General features: G+C 38.8%; 2 protein-coding genes across 2 annotated transcripts; both read left to right on the forward strand.

Annotated features, from left to right (window-relative positions):
- Window positions 1–523: 523 nt before the first annotated feature.
- LOC121525123 (protein phosphatase PTC7 homolog) lies at window positions 524–12,717 on the forward strand. Its single transcript, XM_041810937.1, has 6 exons — window positions 524–1,061; window positions 4,554–4,733; window positions 5,778–5,976; window positions 8,220–8,343; window positions 8,466–8,595; window positions 10,400–12,717. The coding sequence occupies exons 1-6, from the start codon at window positions 860–862 to the stop codon at window positions 10,456–10,458; spliced, it is 894 nt and encodes a 297-aa protein (XP_041666871.1). The 5' UTR covers window positions 524–859; the 3' UTR covers window positions 10,459–12,717.
- A 1,777-nt stretch (window positions 12,718–14,494) lies between these two features.
- Window positions 14,495–25,716, forward strand: LOC121525178 (TBC1 domain family member 10A-like). Its single transcript, XM_041811031.1, has 9 exons — window positions 14,495–15,096; window positions 17,541–17,640; window positions 17,967–18,074; window positions 18,324–18,430; window positions 18,518–18,632; window positions 18,815–18,880; window positions 19,826–20,015; window positions 21,672–21,826; window positions 21,998–25,716. Exons 1-9 carry the CDS (start codon window positions 14,915–14,917, stop codon window positions 22,391–22,393), a joined length of 1,419 nt encoding a protein of 472 aa, XP_041666965.1. The 5' UTR covers window positions 14,495–14,914; the 3' UTR covers window positions 22,394–25,716.
- The last annotated feature ends 690 nt before the right edge of the window (window positions 25,717–26,406 follow it).

Below are 26,406 nucleotides of genomic sequence, written 5' to 3' on the forward strand. Positions count from 1 at the left end.
CTCATAAATGAGTATATATGCATGTACAATCCTGCACATGACAGAAACAGCCAGCGGATGGACACATGAACAGTGTAATACACTTTTAAAATCTAGTTCTTGGTGTAATATCTGTTTGAGCATTTAATGTCAATTTCCTGTTTTAAGTTATGTTTTATTATAAGACAAATGGAGAAGGGCTGCATGCTGGTTTATGCCTGACACCTCCAAATTACTATAACTGCCCATGAAAATGAAGTGTCTAGGACTGCTATTTTTGTATTCTAAGTATCAAAAAGGTTTTAGTATTGTCTGAATTTTGCTAGAAGAATCATATCAACGTTAAGGTTAAAATAATAATAACAATTGTTTTATAAGGAAAAAACCATCGTGATATTAATTGAGTGTCATATCCGGTCGGTCCTGTGATACAAAACGAACATTCAACCGAAGCCTGCGCAGTTCAATCATCGCACCGAGCTCGCGGCAGGTCTGAGAACTGCAGCCGTGACGTCACGATTGTAAACGGTAAAGAGCCCGTATGTACTCGCAGCTCTGTCCGGTGCACAGTGGAAACATGTCGGGGAGGAGAGAGCCCAGCGGAGGAACTGCGTTCGTGAAATGCTCACCTGAGTCTTAAACCGCTTTTCAACCAGGCAGGGCGGACAGTGACTTTTTTATGCGAGTAAGCAACTGCTTGAGCCTCGTTATTATTTCACGGCTACGGGACAGTGGGGAACGAATGGACGGATAAAGAAACAGCCGGTGCTTGATCTGAAGAAGCAGCCTAACAGGCAGGCGGCCGGGGCCGGGTACGGAGGGAGAAAGTGGGGGACAGCGTGTGTGCTCTAAACAAGACGGGGTAGCTCCTTGAAAGGGGATGTTATCCGTATTGTCTTATGGCAGACTGGTAGCCAGGGCTGTCCTGGGTGGACTCTCTCAGACGGACGGTCGGGACTACAGCCTCATCAGCGCCAGTTATGGTTTCGGTAAGGACTTTCGTAAGGGGATCCTGAAGAAAGGGATGTGCTATGGAGATGATGCCTGCTTCATTGCGCGGCACAGGGCAGCAGATGTTTTGGGTAAGCTCACAGGAATATAAAACACTGTAACTGTCTTATACATGTATAATGGACATATATGTGCTGAGATGACCTTCAGTTTGCTGGCCTGCACGTGCAGGGACCCCTCAGATGACAACACAACACCCCCACCCCCATCTAAACAGAGCCTCAACTTTCCTCGCCCTGCTGCTATCACTTTATCCCAGGTTGATTCCCTTAAACTAGGGAAACAGCTTTGGTCAGTCAGTACTTTGAGTTCAGCTGCAACCGTGTCATTTTGTGATTATAGTGCGATTATGAACCCGCAGCGGGTAGATTTGAGGTGAGACGCCGAACGACCTTTCACCTAGATGGGCTCCAACTGAACAATACATGGCGCTAATGCTAAATATCACCCAAACCACATACTGAGATATAAATACGATTGCTTGTAGGTGGGAGGACCATACAAAGCTGCTATTACAACGTCTCAGACTCGTTACTACAATGTCTTGCAAAGGTCAGAATGGTTGAGCATGGAGGCAGCCATGTTGCTAACAGCGTCAGTAGCCTGTTAGCTTAGCGAGTAATAATTGCTTTGTCCTCCTCATTGCTCATGATACAATAGGGTTGTCTGAATAATCGTATGGCTTGACATCGGGACGTTGTCTTTCGTTCCCTTTTTGTAATTTGCGGTCTTAAATGATTATACTAACGATATGAAGTAAAAATAGACAGGTCAATGAAACAAAATCTGCGAAAGCTTCACGTGTTGTCACACATGACAACTAGAATTAGGGAGGCAGAGAAGTCTGCACGAATGAATTTAACATAAGGTTCGGCTAATTTCAGGGGACTTCTGCGCTTCATTTCTTTTATTTTAGTTTCTATTAGAGGGAACTTCAACTCAGTTGAAGTTTTCTCGTGGAGAAAATTAAACGCAAGTTAGAGCATGGCAACAATGCCAAGTGAAAAGTACTTACTATTCCATAAGCATATTTTGTTGTCTATTGATTAAGGTGAAGCATACATAAGACAGCCATTGAAGAAATGTGCATATATTCTAACAAAGTGACGTTTATGAACATTGAATGACTGAGCTAATACTGTAGAGCTGCACTATTATCTCAACCATATTGTGTCTTTGTTACTTGGTTTTAATGGCCAGTATGGAAAATGTAACTGGGTAATTTACTGTTTTTCTACCTTAGAAATAAAATCCATGAGAAGAGATGCACCCATAGTGAAAATTAGTGCCATTACTTAAGTTTCAAATAACATTTTAGCTGATAATGATGCTTTTGATCTATTATTTTGCTGTAACATTACAATATTAGGTATGCAGCATGTTTTTTTCCTTTTATCAAATTTGCTGATATTCACAAACTAATTTTAACTGATACCGATATTTCAACGTAGTTCATATCACAAAATTCAGTCCTTGAAATGCACAATTTAAAGTTTTAGGATGAACAAATAGTCAGTCATTAAAACACACTTTCAATGGTAAAGTTCCCCAGACTACCAGGGGCCCCATGAGCACCCAATAAACATTATGATAGGCTTAGGTTTTTGCCCAACATTTAATAATCCTGTAATTATAAAAATCTATTCTACAATGGCCTCACAATACATACGGTTCTTGTAGCCTGTGAGGGATCCTGCTACAAAACTGTGGTAATTTATGACAGATACGTTGAAAAGAAAGTCGATATTTTTAACAGAGATTATTTTGTTTATACAAGATTAATAATACATAATTTTCTAGTGTTTTAAAGTGTTGTTTATATGTTTTATTGTTTTTTCTGTGGACTTTCTTACATAAATAAGGTGAGAACAGCAGATGTAGAGGGTCCCTTGCCTGGGTTTGCCTCGGGCCCCAAAATCCGAAAGTCTGCCACTCTCTGTTGGACCAGCCAAAAACTCAAGTTATTCGTTCATACAGACAGTGTTTGCAGCTGATATAGGCAGACTTTTATTGCATCTCCCTATACAATACCAACATTTTCTCTCATATTTAACATGAAAATAACCACAGGTGACTTCCTCTGTCTTGTAAAAATCTCTTACTTGATAAAGCAGTTAGGTCTACCAGATGCCAGCATTTATCTGATTGGACAGAACAAACTAACACTGGATACTGACATCTGTTAGGCTGGTACTGATAGTGATTAGCTGTAGTTGAGACCAATAACCGATATTTGCAACTCAGAAGCATTTGCAGCTAAATTGAGCTGTAAGTATGTTATTGTTACAGCATGTCATAGGTTGTAAACCTGTCATTCAGAAAAACTAGACTGCTTCATAAGTAATAACTAAAAACTAATGTGCCAATCAGTTTGTATGGCGTCTAGCCCCTCAGAGAGTATTATAGGCGGACATTAGGGAGACTTTGGAGTGAGAACAGAACAAGATGGAGAGACAATGTAGCACACTTTTTCACTGAGTAATTTTCTCAGCCATTTTTAAAATGAAGCCCTGGTACAGATAATCAATCAAATACTGGCCTCAATAATTGATCAACCCTTAATGCTTGTTCATAACACGTTAATTGCACACCTGAGAAATTTGTGACTTAAGTTGGATGATTTATTATTCTGTAGCTTTAATCATTTCCTTTCCACATTGTCAACCATTAAGTCAAACCACTCTGTTTGACAAATTAAACTTTGTTTCTGAAATTTCTCTGCACTAGTGTGTTTGAAAAATGGAAGTGATAGGGGAGTATTAGACAACACTGACATGGACATATGAAACCGTAAGACCTCTTTCAGAATCAAAATCTTGTTGCATTGCCAAATGCATTTACACATACAAGGAATATGACTTGGAGTTTTGGTGCAATAATTAACAGCGTTGAAGAATTAATAGGTAACAGGTTTAACAAGAGCAGCTCTTCCTCTGACAGACACTCTAAAAGAACTAGATAAAATATAAATTCAACATGGCCTCTAGAAAAATTAAAGTGGTCAGCATTAATCCATCAATTGTGATTAATTAAGAGTCAAAATTTGTACATTGTTTTTTATTAATTGCATGCTTTATTGTCACCTTCAACAAAGTTTCATTTATTGAAAAAGAATGACTAAAATAAACACAATGTTACCTGCAACTTTGTCCTGATAGATATAGCAGCAGAAATATTTAGAGGTATAGCTCACAGATAATGGTATTATAAGTAGGTATGCACTGTATCTCTAATTATTTGTTTATATGCACCATGTTATAGGTGACGTGTTATTTTATTAGGTGTTTTTAAAGCTATTTTTCACTCAAACAGATATCAGGTTTGATATAGCTAACATCAGACTTCTTGTGTGCAAATCTGGACCCTGAAAGTGTTTGTCATTATGCCTTGAAAAGTGTTAGAAATGATGAATAAATCAATAGCAAAGATGCTTATTAATTCTCTGTTCATTCCTCAATTATTGCACCTCAATAATCGCTTAATACTTGTAATAACCATGTATGGAAATGTCATTAGCAGATGTAAAAAACAATCTTAAAGCTGTTTTCGGTTTAAACCACCAGGTGTTGCGGACGGCGTTGGTGGTTGGCGTGACTATGGCGTCGACCCATCTCAGTTCTCGGCCACCTTAATGAGAACCTGTGAGCGTCTGGTGAAGGAGGGACGCTTCACTCCCAGTAATCCAGTCGGTATTCTGACCTCTGGCTACTACGAGCTTCTGCAAAACAAAGTTCCCCTGCTAGGTGAGTACAGACACTGATGAAGCACTGAGCTGCACATGCACTTAGTTATGGAATGAGTCATGTTTCCCATGCGAACAGCCATACTCTGAGAAATAAACACATAGCTGCAGGATGAGTCAGACTCGAGTAGTGACTTTGCTAAGCTGGATCCACAACATAAATTATTACTGTAACCTGTCTCTGTTTAATCTCAAGTTTATTGTTGTCAAACATGGCAGTAAGGTGCATGTAAGGATGGAGGAGTTCAGTAAGACAATAGTCCTATTTTAATCCTTTAAACATGCCCTGAACATTGGCTTCACCTGGTGTATCATTTTGTGTGTGGGCTGTTAGTAACCACTGATTTAGGCTTTGACCTGCATCCCACTTCGTGATGTAATGCCTGTGAGGTAACTAACTAACTGAATAAGGCTGAGTTTTGCTATGGCACTTGAAAGTTGAGCTTCTGTGACCTTGTGAGACTAAACATGCTGGATGAACATTTTAACCTCATACCAAACTGCAGAAAGGTCAAGAGTCCATCTTTAGCCACCACTGTAGACAAGCTTAAAAGTTTTTTTAAAAGTGTGCACATGACATACATGTGACCAGGGTCGCATATCTTCAGGGTCTCGGTATCCCTGACACGCAGCCAGCACGGCTTCTAAATGCTAACCTCCACCCTCCTGTCATGATGTTTGTCAAATGGCCTACTTTTTTTTGGAATGCTGTGATGAGGTCTGTATTTGACCTTCACCACTGAAGGTTACTCAGACTGATAGCACTTAGAGCTGCCAGCACTGACGATCTGGGACAAACACTGGCTGTGACCTCTGGGTTTGTTTTCACTTGCTTTTCTTCTGCGAGGCCACAGAAAACTTGCATAATAATGTCACACACCTTTTGTGGAAGGTGCACACACTGATGTACTGGTTAAGCAACATTCTTTAGAAGGTGAAATGAAGCAGGAATTAAACTTGACCTCCTTTTCATTTTTTTTATTTGTCATTTCTCTGGTTTCCCCCTCTACATATGCCCTTAACTTGATATTTTCTCTGTTCATAGGGAGCAGCACAGCCTGTATCGTGGTCCTGGATCGACGGAGTCACCGACTACACACATGCAATCTCGGGGACTCCGGCTTCCTGGTGGTTCGAGGAGGAGAGGTGGTTCATCGCTCAGACGAGCAGCAGCACTATTTTAATACGCCCTTCCAGCTGTCGATCGCTCCTCCGGGAGCTGAAGGGGTAGTGCTCAGTGACAGGTCAGTATTCCTTGGCATAAGAAGGAATTATTTCATTCCTCACACTAAAAGAGGTTTCATGTTAGCTTTACAACACAAAACAATGAAAAATTTAAAATAAATAGACTTTTAAAAGTACAAAGGTGTATTCTGACATCTCTTAAAGGTAAAAAAGTAGAAATTATATGTTAATTTTCAATTAAAAAAAGTCAAATTATAGGGCTTATTAAGTGATAAATAGACAAAAAATTAAACCAAAACTTGTGGAATTTAAAAAATGGTGAGTTTTGAATTCATAAACCAAAAATTTCAAGTTTACAAGGAACAAAAATCAAACAGTAGTTGCTTTAGAGCCATCTCTTTGATGATGTGTGTTGTTTTCTGCTAAGCAGCCCCAGTAATATTGTGATGACACTGGAATAAAATCTGCGGTATTTCTTATTGCTTAGTCTCAGGTAAAAAGCAACATTTAAAAAGGTGTTCACTTGCAGTACTTGTGCAAAAGCTAGTCTTCAACAGATACGTTTATTGACCATGCACTAGAACATACAGAGATAGTGAGCACTTTAACATTTTTATTTCAGCTGTACACTGAGGTATTTGACTGAACTATGATAAACCACATCAGTGATGGTGTAATTTCTAACATTTGCACCAAACTGATAAAAAAATCTGCATTTTATGACTTAGCTAGCTCAAACGGACATCTGCTTTGAAAAATCTTCCCTGAAAAGGTGGTGCTTAGAATGTTACTGCTCCTAACTGACCTTACCATTCAGAGACCACTCCCATCCTCTCCTACCTTAGCCTGCACTGCTTCGGCTCTGAGAGCTCCGGTTTTAGTAACACCGATGCTGGAGCCAACGGCCCAAACAGGCAGTGCTCAGGACCACCACGGTCCGCCACTACTCCACAGCCTGCTTCAGGGGAAAAATTCTCAAACCTCAAAAGATCGCTCTGCAGCAGCAGTGCCGCAGGACTCTGTGTCACTTTCTGGCAAGGGGAGACACTGTAACTTCCGCATCATTTGGAAAACCCGGCTCTTTAAAAAGTACCAAACTGCTCACTTTCTGTGCATTATTTTGAAATCTTGAAGTGGCAGAGTTAGCTCTGAGCTGGTGGTTCACTTAGACTTTAAAGACAGTATTTGCAGAATAAACAAAACATGCTTTGGTGTCACACTTATGACTAAACTTGGCAACATCTTCACCGAGCTGCCTTTACCTGACCTCTTCAGAAGTCGCCCACAGAGAAGATGCTCATATTTTTGTTTGCAGATTTGGTTGATCGATTCAACATTTCTGTAATGAAAAAGGTCTCATCACATCTTTTCCGATAATGGGGGCAAAGACTACTGAAAGCATTTAGCCATTAAACAAAATATTTTAAAGCAATTAACACAGCCCCAGAGCTATATCTTAACTCAAACTCACCACATCTAAAGAGTTGAACATGTCTTAAGGCCAGGTGGAACTTAAAAATCTAACAACATTATTATGCAAGTAAATCTCTATATAGATGTGCCTTATATAGACTGTTAAGAGTTCTTTAGAACTCTAGCTCCAATTCCTAGCTGTAATGATAGAGTTATTCTAATCTGTGGGACAACCGGAAGCACTTAACTTTATTAATATTGCCTATTAAACTTAAGTCATCCTCCTTCCTACACACATAAATGTGTGACGGATTACTCCCCTATGATGCAACAGTTCAAACACAGGACATACAATTTACCAGCATGCACTGCATACAGGTCAGCCGGGCAACCCTGATAGGTGTCACAATGTGATTCTCACAATGGCAGCCTGATTAACAAGATAAACCTTTATAATCCATTCAAAGCCGTCTGGAAGTCCTGTTTTGAATTGAATCTTGTCTGGTGCAAAGCAAAGTTTAATAGTTAGCCCCTAAACCACCACATGCTCCCTTCAGAGAAACATTAAACGCTTTTTAATGCCCCCTAAAAATAAAACCTTCTAGAGAAGCTGCAGGTCTAGAGTTAAAGGCTCCCAGGAAATAAACATGAGTTTGAGGTATGGTGCCAAAGAAACAGCCGGTCTTTTCTGCGTCTGGCAAGGACACAGAGGGCAGGTTGCTTCCTGGTCAGCCGTCAGATTTAACGCCCACGCCACGTCCACCCTCAACACTTGGCAGAGTGACCGTTGGCCTTCTAAATTCCATAATGGAAACTGTTGACAGCAGCTCAGGCGCTGCGTGCTCCTGCGTGTGACTGATCCTGATGTGCCCATGTGTTTTTCCTTCAGTCCTGAAGCTGCAGACAGCTCCTCCTTCGACGTACAACTTGGTGACATTATCCTGACAGCGACTGATGGCCTCTTTGACAACATGCCAGACTACATGATCCTGCAGGAGCTGCAAAAACTAAAGGTGTCACATCTGGATATGAGCTCATTTGTGCTATAGTCTAACTGTATATTTTTATAAAGTAATCATGTGTGCAGAAAATATACACTTTTCTTTTAAAATTATTTCTGTTTTGCTCATTTCAGACTGCAAACTACGACAGCATCCTGCAAACTGCACAGAGTATTGCGAAGCAAGCTCACGACCTTGCCTATGATCCCAACTATATGTCCCCTTTTGCACAGTTTGCCTGTGACAATGGCCTGAATGTAAGAGGTATGTATTAAGGATTTTTGAATGCTGTATTGACACTTTTAAACTGCTTAAAAGGTGTTTTAAAAGAAGAAGTCAAGATGGCACACATCAATAGTTTTTTTTTCTTCATAGCTAGATTTTTATAATCTCTTGGTAATTTAAACAGCAATTCCTCAAGTTTTAGTAGAATTTTTTACCTAAAGCACAATACTATTGGCATGGTATCAGTATTGATAGATATAAGCTTAAAAAGTAAAATAACTGTATTAGCAGATATGAACATTTCTGCTGATATTTACAACCATCATGTTGGCTAAAAAAATCTGCCTGTGTCATCTGTAAATATTGGCTGTAAATCAAATATATCAGTGAATTTTTAGGCTGGACCAACAGACCTATGTCAGGTGAAGTCTTAATTCATCATCATTCACACTTAAACTGTGTTTTATGGACTAAAATGTGCTAATTTGTTCGTTCTTAAACTTCGTTATTGGCTAAAATTGATTTGCAAATATCAGCATTTTGGATATCAGCAAAAATCTAATATCACTTATCCCTTTAAATTGGTAAAATGTACAACTGTAACATTAGTATAGGTGGTTTTCTAGGGTGCCACTTACTCAAGGAGGCCCACTGTGAGCCATATACATTTTGAATTAACTCAGAAACTTGAAACAACTACCAGGCTGTCTACTTCCCCACTCCTCTCTCAGCTTGGCTTGACTCAGATTCTCTTTGCACAAGAGAAATTCTTTTGTTTTTATTTTTATTAACAATAACAGTTTAAAAATGGTGTGTATATTGGTATTTGTATGGGCTTACATGAGTTTGGAAATATCAGCATATCAGATATCTGAAAAACTATATTGTGTATTCCTTGAAAAAAAGTGGTCTGAGGATTTAGTTTGTCAGTACTGTCAACTTTAAAAATAAAATATGTTATATTGCAGGGGTGTCAAACTCACTCATAGCAGGGGCCGGATTCTAAATTAGGTCTAACCTGAAAGCCAAACAGTGCCAACATTTAACCACAAACCTAACAACCCCATTTCATCAGTAATGAATTAGAGAGGGAAAAAAACTTAGCCATGATGAGAAATTATTTTGAATTATTTAATAGAGTCAAAATGACAAAATTAAAGGCTTAAAAATCTGTGATAAAAAGTCAAACTTATTAGTTCAAATGGTAAAACTGTGAATCTAAAAGGTCAAATTATGAAATAAAGTCAAAATCATATGTTTAAGTTATTGTGAGATGCAAGATTGAAAATATTAAATGAAAACAGGACTTTTTATCTAATTATTTTTACTTTTTCGATATATTATGTCTTAAAAAGACTATTTTGAATCATCAAGGTAAAGTTTACATTTTTATACTGGAGGAAATCTGCAAACTTCATACTGGTGGGCCAGTAATTTTAAAAAATATGATATGATCTTGTGGGCTGGGTACAGCTATACCATGAGCCAAATTTGGCCCCTACTGGCCTTGAATTTGACACCTCTATTGTATTGTCCTAAAGCATCAGTATATTTTGATATAAAAGCTTTTGACAACCCTATTACAGACAATATATAACTGTTGGTTTGTTAGTGGCACAAAGAGACAAAGGGTATTAGCAAACACAGTGTTGATTTGGGCTAAAGGACCTGTATGAAGAATAACAGGTTATTTTTCTGGGTTGGAGCTAAATAAATAAGAAAATCTTATTGTCCCAGCATGCTTTGCCACTGAATTTCAAATGCAAAATGCCCAGACCTACTTTACATGACCTGCTGCCAAGTTTTGGCAAAGTTAGTCACACTCTTGTCTTCTTTTCTGCAGGAGGGAAACCTGACGACATCACGGTGCTGCTGTCCATTGTGGCCGAATACACAGACTAAAAAAATGTGTGCAAGAGTGTGTGTGTGTATGTGTGCGTGCTTCTCTAGGGGCTGGTCCTTCCTTCCCACCTGCCTGAGTCTTCCACCTGCAGCCCTCACCTTCCCATCCCCGCTCCACAAACCACCCCCTTCAAAAAAAATGCACTGTATCCTGTGGGCTGGCAGGGAAGGCCCCGTCAAGACAAGGCTGACGTCTACCCTCTTGGATTTTCTTCCTCTGTTTTGCTTCGGTGCTCAGTTGGTTGAGAGGAAGCAGGCAGCTAGGACCTTTTTTCATGTTGATCATGATGTGGGAGGAGAACAGCGCTCCGAGGGATGCCTTTCAGTCTCATTGCATTGGTTTTAACATCTTTTCTGTGATGGGGCTGTTTGGTCTGACTGAGGGCTTTAAAACCTGGGAGCCTCTCTGTGTAAAAGTGAAATAATAAGAGGAGTAAGCCATGGTGTGGATCCTTCAGAGAGTAGTTGACTCTGAACCCAGCAATCTGTCTTCGTTGCTCCAATCTGTTCCTTGTTGTAAATGTGGGCTTATAGGTGGGCTGTGGAAGCTGATGTTGGAGAAATGGGGTGTTGAAAGAAAATCAGAGTTAGGTTTGGGAATGTGATGGTAGAGCTTAAATTGTCTGAGCTTACACATGAAGGTTGATCGTCACTTTGCTGGGGGATCTGTCATGCACACATCCTGATGAGTTGTAAATATTTTTGTGTTTTTAGGGCTACGTTCCGGCCTTTCTGTTGTCTTTGCTTTGGTTGTTAAAGCAAACATATTTGGTTACAGTTGTGGAAGGTGGTCACATGCATTCATAAATATATTTTCTTGTATAGATGTTAAAATTGGAGTGAGCTTTTTCTATACCACACTTCCACTCACTGAAATGAACAAGAAAATGTGAGACTGATCGCTGCAGTGTCTACAGGAAGGATGTTTAATGCGTGCATGTGGTGTACATGTGAGAAGCTATTGTTGGAGTGCGTGGTGTATTTAATGTTAATATTTTCTCACAAAGCTAAAGCTAGCATCTGGGAATGCTCACAATTGCAATGATAGGTCAGGCATGAATTTTAAAGGAAGAGATGTATTTTTTTAACGTTATTTAGTTTTTAAAGTTAGAGTTTGAATCGTATGTGTGATGGATGATAAAAAGATCCTGCTATCTTAAGAGTTGGGTGCATGCGTGGATGTTTTTTGTTCCTTCTCTCCCTTTACATTGTTTGCTGCTCCCAGTGCAGATGTCTGTACTACATGATTTATGTAAACACAATCACCATGATTGTAACACATGCTGCATCACATTACATTAATCAAAGATGATGAAAATGCTTGTAATAGTCCGTCCCTTTGTCTAACAGCTCACCCAGGTGGTTTGGACACTGTCTTCATGGTGGAAAAAAAAAGTCGGTGCACCAAAGACACATTTTCTGTGTGCGTGATTGTTGTTTCAAACATCAAAAACAGCAATACTGTAAACTCCTTGTGCTCTGAGTTGTGTGTGATGGCCAGAAGAGTGGGTGGACATGTTCAGAGGGACATTGAAATATATTTTCTATGCTTACAGTGGTTTTATCAGAAAATAAAGTGTATCATATTTAAGTTATACGCGACTGGTTGCAACAAAGTACAAGACAGGTTTTTGAAACCAAAGAAGGAAAGCCATATTTAAACATGACTGCTCTGTGAGCCCTGCTGTAAAAACATGTTTTCTCATATACTTTATGAAGACAATTATCTTATCTGTCCTTCTGTCTCCACTGTTCTTTATGCATGATTTCTGCAACACCATTTAACATTTGCTCCTGTTGTTAGAACGGTTTAATAATGCTGTATTAAGGTTCTGAACTTGTATTTTCAACTAAAGCCCTATATTTAGACAGAAACATGGATCCCACATGCAGAAAGAAGCAGTGGCCTGATAGTTAACGGTGCTGTGAACTTCATGTGTGAGGGCGAGCACAGTTTCAGCCTTAACAAATAGCTAGACCTGTAATCAAGAGGCCTTTCCTGTCATTGCAAGCTTGTTTCATCCTGGTCATGTTGTTCAGCAATCGATGTAAATGAAGTCTGCCCGTCTCTTTCTGTAAAGCCGTTCTCAAAGGTGCTTCTGCAGTCTGTATGGTATGTTTGTCCTCTTTCAGCAAGCGATGTTTGTGTGTACGAAAGATACACTTATGTCTACTGTGTAACAATGCAGGTCTAATTTCTGTAAATATGTTTTAAAATATGTACAATATTTAAATAAAGAATCTAGTATTTATACTAAATATGCTTAAGTATTTTCATTTTGGAACTTTTTTTGTTTGATCTCCAGAAATAGATGTGCTGTCACAAAAATTTGGAGTAGAAGCAAGATACTTGTTCCTGTCTGCAACAGTGAAGAAATTCCTAAACTGAATCCAAAATCCCTTCACTTGACTGGTGAAGTCAAGTGAAAGCTGTATGCAGAGTATTTCTCATCTCAACTGTTGAAGCTTGTAACTCCTTCAGAGTAGTCATAGGAGTCTTGGTGGCCTATCTCACCTGTCTCCTTCTTGCATGGTCACAGTTTGTGAGGACGACCTGATTAAGGCAGAGTTACACATGTGCCACATTCCTTCAATTTCTTGATGATGGACTAAACTGAACTCCAGGGCACATTCAGTACCTTCAGTTTTTTTTATGTCTATCCCCCAATTTATACTTCACAAGAACCTTTTCACAGTGGAGTGTTCTTTTGTCTTCATGGTGTAATGGTAACCAGGAATACTGATTAACCAGTGACTGGACCTTCCAAACACAGGTGTATTTCTACTAAATTCACTTGGGACTAATTTACTGAACTCAGATGATCCCCATTCACTAATTGTAAGACTACAAGCACCAATTATGCAATCACTTCTTTTATCTAACATATTTCTATTAATTTACATTACTTTATAGAAATCTGTTTTCACTTTGACGTGTTTTTTCTTGTATTTTTTTTAGTCAAAAAAAAGTCAAATTATATTGACCATGATTGATTTATATATCAAAAAGGTTAAACATTCAAGCGGGTGCATATTTTTTATATGCACTGTATGTCTATTGATCCTACCTAAAACTCCAAAAACTTATTTGTACTTATGGCTGATAATTACAGCTGATATAGCAGCTGTAAATATTGGCAGACATGCCAATATGTTTCTGTTGATAGATATAATTAACCCTAATTCTTCCTTATCCACTTATTGGGTTGAGCTGCTTCATTTGACATCTTCTGAACCATCTTTCTAAGACATCAAGTTTTGGAAACATTATTATTGTGGCATCAAGAAAAATAAAGATTTTATGATCATTCTCACATGGTGACAGAAATCTGACCATTCTAATGAGCTGCATCAATCTGATCTCTGAGTCGAATTAGAAGTTAATAGGTTGCGAAATTCAGATATTTTCAACCAGTCCTTGATTATTATTTTTCAATAGTTGAATATGCAGGTCTGGTCAGGGCATTTTTTTAACTGACAAAATTCCAAGTTGAATAATCTGTTATTCTCCCTTTTTATTTCAGGATTATTGTCACATTACGTTGATTTATATTAACTCAATTTCAATATTTGATTTAACATTTCTACCCTTTAAATCAATAATTTCCGAATTTTACTCAAAATTTAAACTTCTCAGAATTATATTTTGCTATCTTTTTTCTATTCTCTTTTTTATTTTGTCCTTTTAATGTATAATTTCGTCCTTTTATTTTATTTTTTTAATCTAGTATTTCCTATTTAGAATCTATTTTACCATACCTTCTTTTTAGCATTGTCTTGATATTTTTGGTTTTTCAATTTTTACGTTCTTTTTTTTTTTTTTTTTTTAATTGGCCTCCATACAATATGTTTCAAAGGTTTTTTTTTTTTAATTATTATTTTTTAGGTAGACCCTATGGGTAGACCAGACAACATAACTGATTTACCAGGCATGGGGAATGCACCTGAATGAGTGGTACTGAGCAGTAGGTGGCAGAAGAGAGCCAGAAGATGCCATGGTTGTTTTGTTTACTAATCTGCCCCAGTCTCTCTTCCTCGTAGCCACCAGCTAACCTACATTCCTGCTGACAGCAGAGAATCTGCTTTAATAGGTGTGTGTCAGCTGACAGTTGTATGATGCTAGCATGTTAGCTTCAGTTTGAACCAGATACAGCGCTGATTAACCGCTGTAGCTGCCTTTGCGCTTTTGTAGTCTGACCCTTTGGTGCTTGCGTATTTTGCTGACATTATGTGAAAAGGGCGAACGAGTGTATCGTTTAGAAACGACCTCGGGCTAAGTGTGTTTTATAGCACCAACGAGCTAACAGCTAGGAAGCCAATCCTCCTAGCAACAGTGGCTAACTGTAACAGTTGGCTAGCTCTCACGCGCGCGTCTTCATGGAGAGCTTTAACGTGCTTTCGGGAATAAATGTAAGGGTAAGCCTGTAGACTTTATGTTGAGGTAAATGTTGACTAAATGGCAAAAACCGAGCAGGGAAATGGACTTGAAATGCGGGGTAGCACCGAGAAGCTGACAGATAATGGGACTGCCAGCTTTCATGGGTCCGACCCAGAGGTAAACGGTAATGGCATCACCGAGGAGATTGTGGTGGACAAGTACGGCTTCACAGGAGGAGCCCAGCAGTCCTCCAGAGCCACGTAAGTAGTGCTTCATAACGTTGTAACCTCCATAAATACTACCAACAATGACTCAGTATGGCGTTCATTAATAGTTCACCTGACTGGCTCAGATATGTGGTCTTTCTGTTGAGCTTATAGTCAGATATGGGAAAAAAAGACCCCACAAACTGACAATAAACCTTTCTAGTGGCTTGTTATATAAGACACCTTTCTGTCCAACGGGTAACTTGCCTTACTTCACACTCTACAGTGTAATGTGCTGTATTGTATGAACCTTTTTTGTAGAAGGGTTTGAATAAATATCAGCTAAAAACCCTAATTTAGAGTTTTAAGTCAAGTCACCTGGTGCAGAAGTTCCTAACCTATTGGCCTATTACCATTTAAAGCAAAGCTATGTCTTTCCCATGTTTGTCACTGGTGTCACTGGCTTGTCACACATAAGTTAGCCTAATAAGTTGACAAAGAATGATAGTCCCCTCTGTCAATCTTAGCAGTATGCAATTATAAGTAAATGAAAGCGAAATAGAGGCAAGCACAGGTTTAGTTTCTTATCTGTATTTAGTTTCTATCCAACCTGTCAGTCAACTCTTTATAGAAGAGATTCACTCTTCCTAGGTTAGTAACCTCTAGACGACTAGTTTTCCAAAGAAATGTATTGTTACAAGTAGAGCTAAATTTAAAATACATCTTTTTTTTTTACACTAGTGCTCAACTCAGAACAAAAAGGTTTTGAGGTGTGACTTCCAAAATAACTTACAATTCTCCTGTTCAGAAATTGGTGAAATCTGTTCTGATTGAAATCATTAAAAAAAAAAAATCCTTAAAATGTAAGTCTGCCCGTGTTTTTTAAATGTGCACAGCTGTGTTCAAATATGTATCAACCACCTTCAGGTACATTATGGGCCCCTGGTCTCTGGCACCTTTATTTTGGGGATCATAGTAATAAAATTAGCGCGAGGAGTGATATTGTGTCTTATTGTATAATACATCAATATTAAATATAAAGTTTACCTTTGTCATTTGTATGAACTCTGTCTTCATACAAACCACAGAGAAATTCAACAAATAAAATAGAACTGAAACAATTATCTTCAAAATAGGTTATTTCATTTTCACCCTATTTTTAATAGTCAAGGTTATTTGTTTTGTTAAATGGGTTTGATTCTGAAGATTGTTTTGGTGTTTTTTTACAAATGACTTGAACCTGCTCAGCAAACCGGTGTGCAAATATCCAAATGTTTCTCATTCTGATGCAGTGTGTTTCTGAGCAGACCATTCTGTACTCAACTGAGCAAAGCCCAAGGGGGAGTTTATGAAAAAATCCAGACTTTCATGTTTTAAAGTCTAGATTTTCTACAAACACAATTTGTCAAAAAAAGAAAAAGAAATCTAGCCTATTGGTTACCCAGGCCTTGTTACAAATCATAATGAAGGTTGTCAAGTACTTACTTTTTAACTCTTTTATACTTAATGTTTTAAGATAATACAATATCTGTTATGAAATTATTTATAGCATAAAAACTACCAAAGAACAGAGTTGCAGTCATATTTTAACAAGAGTAGCCTTGGCCAAAAGAGAAATAGCCTAGACAGAGAGAGCACTGTCTAAACTGTACATTATCGCTGGCTAAGTTTTGGTACTTAATCACTGCCAAATCATATTCTTGCTTTAAACAACAGTTAACACATTATAGGTTGCCTTGGACTTTCACTTAAGTCGACATGATCTCAAAACAAATATCTACTTAGTGCAGTTTTTACTGGAAACATATCAGAGTTTAAAAACTGATCATGTGACACATGTCAGAATTATTTGCCACTTCATTTTGTGTTCATGTTACATCAGTAAGAGGGACAGCGTAGAGTAGAGTGCACAATATATGATTTTTGTTCCTAAGAGACTCTTTTAGGTAACTATACAGCTAGAGGCAATCATCTGCTATAGTTATTGGTTGTGTTTGGACACATTAAAGCAACCATTCCGATCTTAAACCTTAAGATTTTTTAATTCAGCTTTGTCATTGTAGGATATTTACATATGGATCAGTTGACGATGACTTGTAAACTTTCTGAAGCTATTGTTTGTGCAGACACATCATTTAGCTCTTTAAGTGTGATGACAGAGATATGTGTGTGCAATATTATGACAGCAGTGCAGTGATGTTAGGTTTTTTGTGAGATTAAACAGTGAACAGAACAAGGGGAAAGTTCTCCCACAGTTTCCTGTTTTCCCTGTACTTTGCTGCCATTGGCAAGTGCTCCACTGTTTTGTCTGAGGTTATGTTTCCTGTGCGGACAAGGAAGAGATGAGCCCCCTCATCCCGCCCCTCTGATGGCCGGATCCCTCTGTCATAAGGATGAGGAAGTGACACTGACTGTACAGTGTACTTATGAAAACATTGCACTTCTGTGAACCGTTGCTTTGCATGAAAGTAATTTGTTTCTTTTTTAAATTTCCCTAGTGCGGAAGAAGTCCCACATGAGGTGCTGAGGCATCGAGAGTCAAAATGGTTGGAGATGCTCAACAGCTGGGACAAGTGGATGGCCAAAAAACACAAGAAGGTCTGCTGTATAAGCTGCATGTCACATCTGAACTCTCTTCTTTCTGAGTAAAGGAAATCTGAAACTTGCAGGATTTTATCTCATGTGCCCTGGGCTGTTTTTAAAGCATGAACATTCTGATGTTTTCATAGTGTTTTTAAAATAAAAGAACAAAGTAGCTACATTCCAAGTACTGATCAGGGATGACCTGTTTTCAGCCTTTTATCAGGCCAGACTTTAGAGATAGAAATTTTGATAATCAGAAACAATGACATTGCTCCTCTCTCATGTTCTTCCTTTCTCCTGCTCTCTTTAGGCTCTTGAGTAACTTTTAATGTGTTTTACAGGTTAAAGAGCGCTGTCAGAAGGGAATCCCTCCCTCTCTGCGTGGCCGGGCCTGGCTCTACCTCACAGGAGGAAAAGTAAGAAGGGAACAAAATCAGGGCAAATTCCAGGTCAGTCTAACATTTGTGATTCCTGTTTTACTTTTTGAAATGTGCTGGTGTGACGTTTTGGCCAGATCATAGATATTCAAAATGCTGCTGAGTGTTTTGCAAAAACAAGAATAACTCAAAGTGAGGTTTGAAGGATTGCCTGTGCTTTGAGGTTGTTTTATTTTTCTATTGTTTTAACCAGCTTGTGAAAAGTGACTTTAAATGTGAATGAATATTTTGGAAGAACTAATAAATTTCTTTTATTTTAAGGCACTGGATGATCAGCCTGGGGATCCTAAATGGGTTGATATCATAGAACGGGACCTTCATCGACAGTTTCCTTTTCATGAAATGTTTGCAGCCAGAGGAGGTCATGGGTAAGCTCCGCCTCCTATCTTGGCACTCATCACTGCTTTTGTTAGACTGAATATAGCTGAATGAATTGTAAACCTTTAAATATTCAGGCAGCAGGATCTTCTGCGCGTGCTGAAGGCGTATACTCTTCATCGTCCTGAGGAGGGTTACTGTCAGGCTCAAGCTCCCATTGCTGCTTTACTTCTGATGCATATGCCTGCAGAGGTGATGACATCCCAATAGTTTTACTCATATTTAGCAATATTATACTGCTTAATGATAGAGTTAAGAGGAAGAAATCGTTTAAGAAACATCTACAATATTCAATGTATGCACCATTTCTCTGCCCAAGTTTACACTTGTTTACAGTGGTGATTTCCCAATCGTGCTTTCTTTCTGTACCCTAGGATGCATTCTGGGTCCTAGTGCAGATCTGTGAGAAATACCTGCCGGGATATTACAGTACAGGCCTGGTAAGGGTTCACTTGCAAATTATCCTCAGACATACAGTGCCGTGAAAAAGTATTTGCCCCCTCTTTGATTCCTGATGTTTTTGCGTATTTATGTTTCACATCATCAAACCAATTTTTATATTTCACAAAGACAAACACAAAGTCATTTGGGGCGCAGGTGGCCGTGGTTAAGGCGCGCCCCATGTATGCGGACGGCTGGGGTTCGAATCCAACCTGAGGCCCTTTACCGCATGACTCTCCCCCGCTCTCATCCCTGTTTCTGACTCTATCCACCATCCTCCTCTATCAAATAAAGGGACAAAAATGCCCAAAAATAAACCTTAAAAAAAAGTACAGTCATTTGTCATGAAGAGCTGTGCCATTTTCTGTGATAGTCAGATTTATGGAAATATTAAAGGCAAGGGTTGACCATGTGGCCCAGTGAGCCTCTAAAATCTAATCAGTTCATCCTTGAGGCAGAATCAAAATTTTTCCAAAGTTTGATGGAAATCCCTCAGAGAATTCTTGCTATATCATCTTCACTAGAATAGCCTGGAAAGCAGCAGATAAACATGAAGCCCAAAGTCCTAGACCCTACAATCCTGGACCAAAGACTTCCAAAAACCTAACAATTCATCCTTGAGTAAGGGTGAACATTTGTGCCAAGTTTGAAGAAAATCTGTCAGAATGTTCCTGAGATATTTTTTTTTTACAAGAACAGCCCTGATTGAAGGACGATCCAAAAACATAAAGCCTCCGACCTCAGCATAGAAATACAGATACACTGCAGCACAGCCTAAGAAACCATTGTATCTACAGACTGCATTTCATACCAGCTCCCAACATGAGGTGTTGACTGGGTCACATAGTCAGGATAATCAGACAATCAGATTAAGCCGATAGAAAGCTGTCTGTTCCCTCTCTACCCTTCCCTCCACTGATTGATGTCCCATGGCTCTCCTACAGGAGGCGATCCAGCTGGATGGGGAGATCCTCAACGCTCTGCTGCGTCGGGTGTCTCCAGTGGCCCACCGTCACCTGAAGAAGCACAAGTTGGAGCCCATCCTGTACATGACTGAGTGGTTCATGTGTGCCTTCTCTCGGACACTGCCATGGGCCTCGGTGCTGCGTGTGTGGGACATGTTCCTCTGTGAGGGTATGATATATCATGTACATTATGTTGTGAATGAAAAGGTGGTTCCACCTGTTGTGTGCTAAACCTCTGCTGTTCTACTGATAAAGGACAAGAGTTAAATACACAACGGTAGTATTTGGTTTCCCTCGAAGCTACATCATATGCTTTTTATCCTTCTGTTTAGCTTGAAATTTAATACACCAAAGCATTAAGGTAACAGGAACTGACAAACACACACAGCCTACCTATTATTTAAGTTATAAGGAAGAATAAGCAGAACATCATCCAGTGTGGGTGGCAGCCCTGTATAATGACCAGCTCTCATGGTCATGTTCCTTATTTGTTTAATCCTTTTGTAAAGTAGATGATTCATTTGAGATTAGGTTCGTTTTTTTCTAGACAGGTCTGTGTATAAACAAGACTAGGTTAAAACCCAGTATATGGCTGACCGCAACTATCTGGGATGCGTCTCTGTCAGAATAAACCATAAACACAACTGTACCTTCATTCCAGCCGGGATTTCATCCTGAGTCGTTCCCTTGTTTTATGATTTTTGCTACACCTGTAACATGTTGTGGAGAGACAGTAAGAAGGTGTATCGACCGACAAACGTGGATTTTTTTTTTTCTGAAGTCATGTGATCATGCGAGGTCAGAGGCAGGCCGGCAGGTGTGTGTGTGCGTTCAGAAGATTAAAGATGAAAAATCGTTTGAAACTGTCCTCATGTCTGTGGTCTCCCACGGTTTTAAAATAACTTAAGATTTTAAAATTGTGTAGTGTGTCCGACTTAAACTTTTGTTTCGGGTAGGGGTAACGGTTAAGGTCATGGTTAGGATAAGTTAAAAGTTAAGAACCTGACCTTCAAAACCTGATTGCAAAACGTTTGATAAAGCCAACTTAATAGTCTGCTTACAGGAAAAAAGCTTGTCCTCCATGAAACATTCTGCTGCAGCAACCTAAGTTTGCATAGTTTTGTTAGATGTGTAAGTTATGTAGATAAGGTAGCTACGTAGCTAAAGCTAAGCTCGCAAAGCAGCTATGTAATCTATGCTGCATTTTCCAAAGCTCATGTTGCTAAACCTTACTTAGCCTATGGGCTTATACTACTTCTAAAATATATACATAAATGAATCCCCGATCAGATCTCTAATCTTTTTGTGTTTTAGTCATGAAATGTTTCTTAGTCTGTAGTGTTTGCAAAGTGGTTATTTCACGAATGTAACTGCCAGACTTTTTATGCGTAAAATTGAATTAAAGTTATTCGATCATCAAAAAATAACTAGAACATTCAGCAAGTCAGTAGGTCAATGTCAATAATAACAGGTGAAAGTAATGTTAATGGGATAAAAGGAGGACATCATATATCATATTCTGTATGATATTGTGAGTTACTTTTGATTCAAACCCCAAAGTAATGTTCTGTATTAATATATAAGAGTAAAGAGATTATCGGTTTCCTTTTTGGAGCTAATTTAATTTGTGTTCAAAAATTTAATCCCTTTCCTTCAAGCTTAATTTTAGCAGGAGATAATGTCAATGTATAAGTATCCCATGGCCTGATCTTTTAAGTGCTGTGTTAAAAATGCTTACAAGTATTTATTTAAGGATGTTTCTGTATAAAGATACAAAGACCAGCAGCTGCTGTAAGTACGTTTTGTGATTTCATGTTCTCCTCAGGAGTCAAAATTCTCTTCAAAGTCGGCCTCGTTCTCCTGAAATGCATGTTGGGATCTCAAGAAAAGCTAAAAACCTGTCAAGGTCTTTATGAAACAATGGAGCTGCTCCGAGCCATACAGCCGCAGTACATGCAGGAGAGCTTCCTGGTGCGCGAGGTACAGTTAAACTCTATCAGTCTTGCATTTTATTGTTGTGGCTCAGCCATTTACTGCATGCTTAGCTGTCTTCTTCTTTGACTTTGCCCTCCTGTTGCAGAAAAAGACTTAACCTGTTATGTGCTGCATCACTCCCATGTGATTCACCCTCACTCTCCACTTGTGCTTCAGGTTATTGAGTTAGACGTGTCAGAGAGAGACATTGAGAAGGAGCACCACGCTCAGCTGAAGCGCTGGAAGGAGTCTCGTGGAGAACTCCACTGCAAGTCTCCTCCCAGGATGCATGGTGCGAAGGCCATCATGGCTGCAGAGCCGCCCAGTAGACAGGACCTGAGGCAGAGGCCCACCATCATCGTGGAGTCTCCTCTGGCATCTGAAACAGACAGGGGGAGAGTAGAGGACTCCAAGGAGAACAGAAAGACTAAAGAGGAGACAGAGAAGAAAACATCACAGGAGATTGTTAATCCTTACCTTCCTCCTGCTGACCCCTCACCTCTCCTCAATCACGTGAGCATACAAGGGTCCAAAGAGAGTCTGAGCAGTGCAGAGCATGACACTTACCTGTAACAGGGTGAGTGTGACAAGTTTACACACAGTCATTCCTTAGAGACTTAATAAAAGTTCATGCTCATGTGACTGTTGTAGTCTAGACTGTGACAAATTTAGTAACAAAGCTATTTTTATAATCACAACACCCTTGGAAAAGTGTTGGAAATGATTCTGCATTCTTAAAAAATGGGCAAAAATGCCTTTTCTTAGACTACTAAGCAGTCGCTTTAACTTTTAAGTGTCTTTTTTCACAGGCTGTTGTTTTTAACAGCTCTTTAAAGAAGAAGTGAAGACATGGAAATTTATCCTGAAATATTTGTTTATTTTTTAAAATTAAATGAATTAAATAAATGTCTTACTACCAGAAAGAAAGAATAGGTGGCAACAATGTGCCCTTTGCACATCCATGAGATTTTAGCCTTTGAGAGAGGGGAGCAGTTTACTAAGACTGAATATGTGGGGATATACTGTAGGTTGTTAATAGATGAGGTGACGTCACAGTGAATACCTTCAGATGGGGCACAGGAAGTGATTTCTGCTTAGAGAAGTGCTGTCAAAATGCTGTTAACGGCAATGCTAACTTTTTAAAGCAGGAAAAAAAAACAGTCTTAAAACCCCCGTTCTAAACTCTGGTTTGGTTCAGTACAGTTTGTCATGGTTTGCCACAGTAAATTCTCGATCTTGCTTGTGTTTCCACAGCCAAGGTCCATCCATCCTCATTCATTGCGACAGGAAATCCATCTTTTTAAAGAGATCTGGATCATATGGCTCAGCTCAGTAAGAAGAGCTGATCTTTTAGCCACTTAATGGCTCTTCATTTGTTAACAGTTTGACCTTTCAGTGTGGTTTAAATAATATCAAAATGGGAAAAAGGAGACTGGCTGTCAAACAGGAGCCAGCTCCTGTCATTCACATAATAGAGCTGTGAACAGCACATCATTACTCGGTCTCTTATGCCGATGTTTGAAATAAGAATTTAGCCAATGGCCAATATCATTGTTTTTTTTTTTTCATTACATTTGGTGTAAAAATCCCACAATGCCAACATTTTCTGTCATGTTTGGCCATGAAAACAGATCAGAGTTTGTCCATCAGGTCACATCTTAGTAATAAATCTCTTGTCTGAATCAGCTGTTAGGTGTTCTCAACAACACCATTAATTTAAAACACATCAGATAAACTTCCGCATCTGTTATCTGTCCATGGCACATTATTTGACAATGGCAGATGTTTGTCAAAAGTGCCAATATTGGCCAATACTGAGGCTTATGTGCATCCCTAGTTTCCACTAAAACCATTTTATGATAAAACAAGGGTGAAAAGCTGTTAAAAGAGCACAGTTAGCTTCGAAGACTCCTCTATACTCTTGTCCCTCTTGATCTGACTAGAGATGTAGTAGGAGGTTTGCAAGACTGAGTAATATGTGATATTTACCACCTCCACCACTAAATCACTCTTTGTAAAGTGTAGGGATTGTACCCAATGAATGCTGACATTTTCTGACTTTAACTGTAATGTGGAGGTCCATTTAGAGCTTTAATGGACTCGCTTTCTTCCATTCGCACTTATTCCTAACCAGTGTTCTTCACTTTCTGCCCCTATCTGATATTAACATGACATTATGATCACATAACTGCAAACAACCTATATGCTTTATTTTGATATGTTTGAGTTATTTACTCTCAACAGCAGCTGCTGCTGTTTACCACATAAAATCAGAGCTCTGTCTTTTGTCTCTTTAAAAATGAAGTCAGTTTCATCTGAAGTCTTTTTAAGAGCTCTTTGCCTCCCCAGCCCTCCTTTACACCAGCATTAGTCAGTAGTTGCCAACAGAGAGATTAGTATTTATCTTGCTTTAACAGATGTACTCACAGTAATTTGCAGGGATAAACAGTGCATCTCTCCAGGACAATGTTTTACATTTATGCTGAACTCATGAGCTTGTCTTTGCTCTTATTGAACACTGGGGGGCGTCGCCACATCATCTCTTAGCCTGACCAAAGTGCAGCAGCGTGATCTGTCCCCCTGCTCTGAGGCTCTCACATGAAGGAAGGAGTGTGTTGGGAATATTTGTGCAACTTAGCCAAAGATTTGTTAAATGTATTTGTTGTCAAATAAGCTTTGAATCCTGTTGTGATAATGTATTTACTGTTGTCAGTTTGGGAGAGTATCATGGGGTTTTTAATTTATGTTGTGAATGAGTCATAGTGAAAGTCATTCAAATACAAAGATTTAATTTTAAAAGGCGCAGGGGCACTGCTGCTTTATGATAATTAAAAAAACATTAATGGGAGATATTGCACTTCTAAATAACTCTAACTCAGTAAATAAATACCTTTTTAGTTTGATTCTTACATCCTAAAGAAGGAGATGCACAGAAAAGTGCTGAAGTATGATGATTGTGTTATGTGTTAACCAGGCTGCTTCTAATAAGCTTTTAAAAACTTGAATTACTGGCTTAAAATGAAAAATGTGTAATTTGAAATGTTCTTTCCTGATTGTTTTTGCACTTAAGCGGAATGCTTTAGTTTAGGTGCCAGACTAAAGTTTTAAAAAGGATTTTAGCTGCAAAAAGTATTTAAAGTCTAGGGAGTAATCAACCTTGGTTAATGACCAACTTTATGCGTAATTGTTGTTATATCTCAGGTGATTTTTTAATAAGGAATTACTCTCTGAAACCCCAAGATTCAACACTCCACACAGACTGGACTTTATCAACAGTGAAATGGTTTATCTGAGAAATTATTTTCATCGTGATAAATATCATTGGATGTTTTTTTTCTATGACTCCAGTTTATTTGAAGTATGTGCGCCAGTTTTGTCGTCTGTCTGTCAGAGGAGCACTGCCTAACAGCTATTGTAAAAACTGTTCTAATCTGTAGCAAGAACACAAATCCTGTTTTTTATGTGCTGTTCATCAGTTGATTTTCTAAGTTTTCTACTTTGCATACTGTCATGTAGATGGCGCTGTCGAGTTTCATCAGGGATTCATATCAGTACTGATTCAGTCTGAAGAAATTAGCCTGTGCAAGATGTTCTTGCCAGCTTAAAAATATGTCTATACGGTTAGATGGAAATTCCAGTTTTAAAACAAACAAGAATCAAGAACACTCCATGAGGAGAGTGAGATATTCATCTTTAATAATCTTTGAAAATTTTATAAGAGAACATTGATTTAGCCCAGGGCTAAAGTGTGCATCTTACTTATCTGTTTCCACCTGTGTATTTAATCTTTATTTCTGATCTTTTCACCTGTTTGATTCGAACTTGCCATATCTACAAACTGTTTTATACCAAAGTACATTGAAATCAATAAAATGTGAAACTCTTGGCTTTCACAGATCCAAGTTTCAAGACTCGAGTCATCTTTCTTGATCTACACAGAAGCTGAATAAAGTGTTTCTTTTCAAAGGCCAGGGTCTTAGAAATATATTTCACAAAAAAACATTAAAAAAAAGCATAGAAAAACAAACAAAACAGCAGTAGCAGGTGTGCTGTTATATGATTATATTGCAGCTGGTGTGAAAAAATAAAACAGGATGCTAAGCGGTGAGTTTGACTGGTCAAGTATCGATTGGGGCACTTTTTTTCATTCATTCAACCTTTATTTAAATCTTGAGGAATCATTGAGTCTGCTTTCATTTTCAATGATGTCGAGAGTTAAAAACAAGATGAACATCACAAAAGGGTGATACAAAGTTCAAGGTAAAACACGGTTCTTTATTTTTATTTCATTTTTCAACCTTTATTCTCAAAAGGACTTGGGGGTTTCCTTCATTTCCAGTGCCACAACAGTAAGAAGAACTGTTATCTTTACAGTTTGATGGGGGTCGGGGATCCATGAGCGGGGGGGGGGGGGGGCTTCAAAGGAAAACACAGTTTTACTGAGTTCAGTGCAAGCTCAAGGGACTTTAAGAAGTAACATGTCAGCAGAATAAGCCTTTTTTCTCCAGTTAACCACTTAAAGTGGCTCCACAGCCCACTTTCTGGTCCCGACCCACCAGTCACTGCTATGGAAAGCAGTGTACCTT

Source organism: Cheilinus undulatus, linkage group 17 (genome assembly GCF_018320785.1).
Source record: "Cheilinus undulatus linkage group 17, ASM1832078v1, whole genome shotgun sequence".
Classification (NCBI taxonomy): domain Eukaryota; kingdom Metazoa; phylum Chordata; class Actinopteri; order Labriformes; family Labridae; genus Cheilinus; species Cheilinus undulatus.

Bases quoted from the DNA above. Each gene is read 5' to 3' on its own strand.
- LOC121525123 (XM_041810937.1), top strand. From the start codon at position 860: ATGTTATCCGTATTGTCTTATGGCAGACTGGTAGCCAGGGCTGTCCTG. The intron at 4,734-5,777 runs GTGAGTACAGAC...CTCTGTTCATAG, and splicing joins AAACAAAGTTCCCCTGCTAG to GGAGCAGCACAGCCTGTATC. The intron at 8,596-10,399 runs GTATGTATTAAG...TCTTTTCTGCAG, and splicing joins CAATGGCCTGAATGTAAGAG to GAGGGAAACCTGACGACATC.
- LOC121525178 (XM_041811031.1), top strand. From the start codon at position 14,915: ATGGCAAAAACCGAGCAGGGAAATGGACTTGAAATGCGGGGTAGCACC. The intron at 18,075-18,323 runs GTCAGTCTAACA...TTTTATTTTAAG, and splicing joins AAAATCAGGGCAAATTCCAG to GCACTGGATGATCAGCCTGG. The intron at 18,633-18,814 runs GTGATGACATCC...TCTGTACCCTAG, and splicing joins TGATGCATATGCCTGCAGAG to GATGCATTCTGGGTCCTAGT.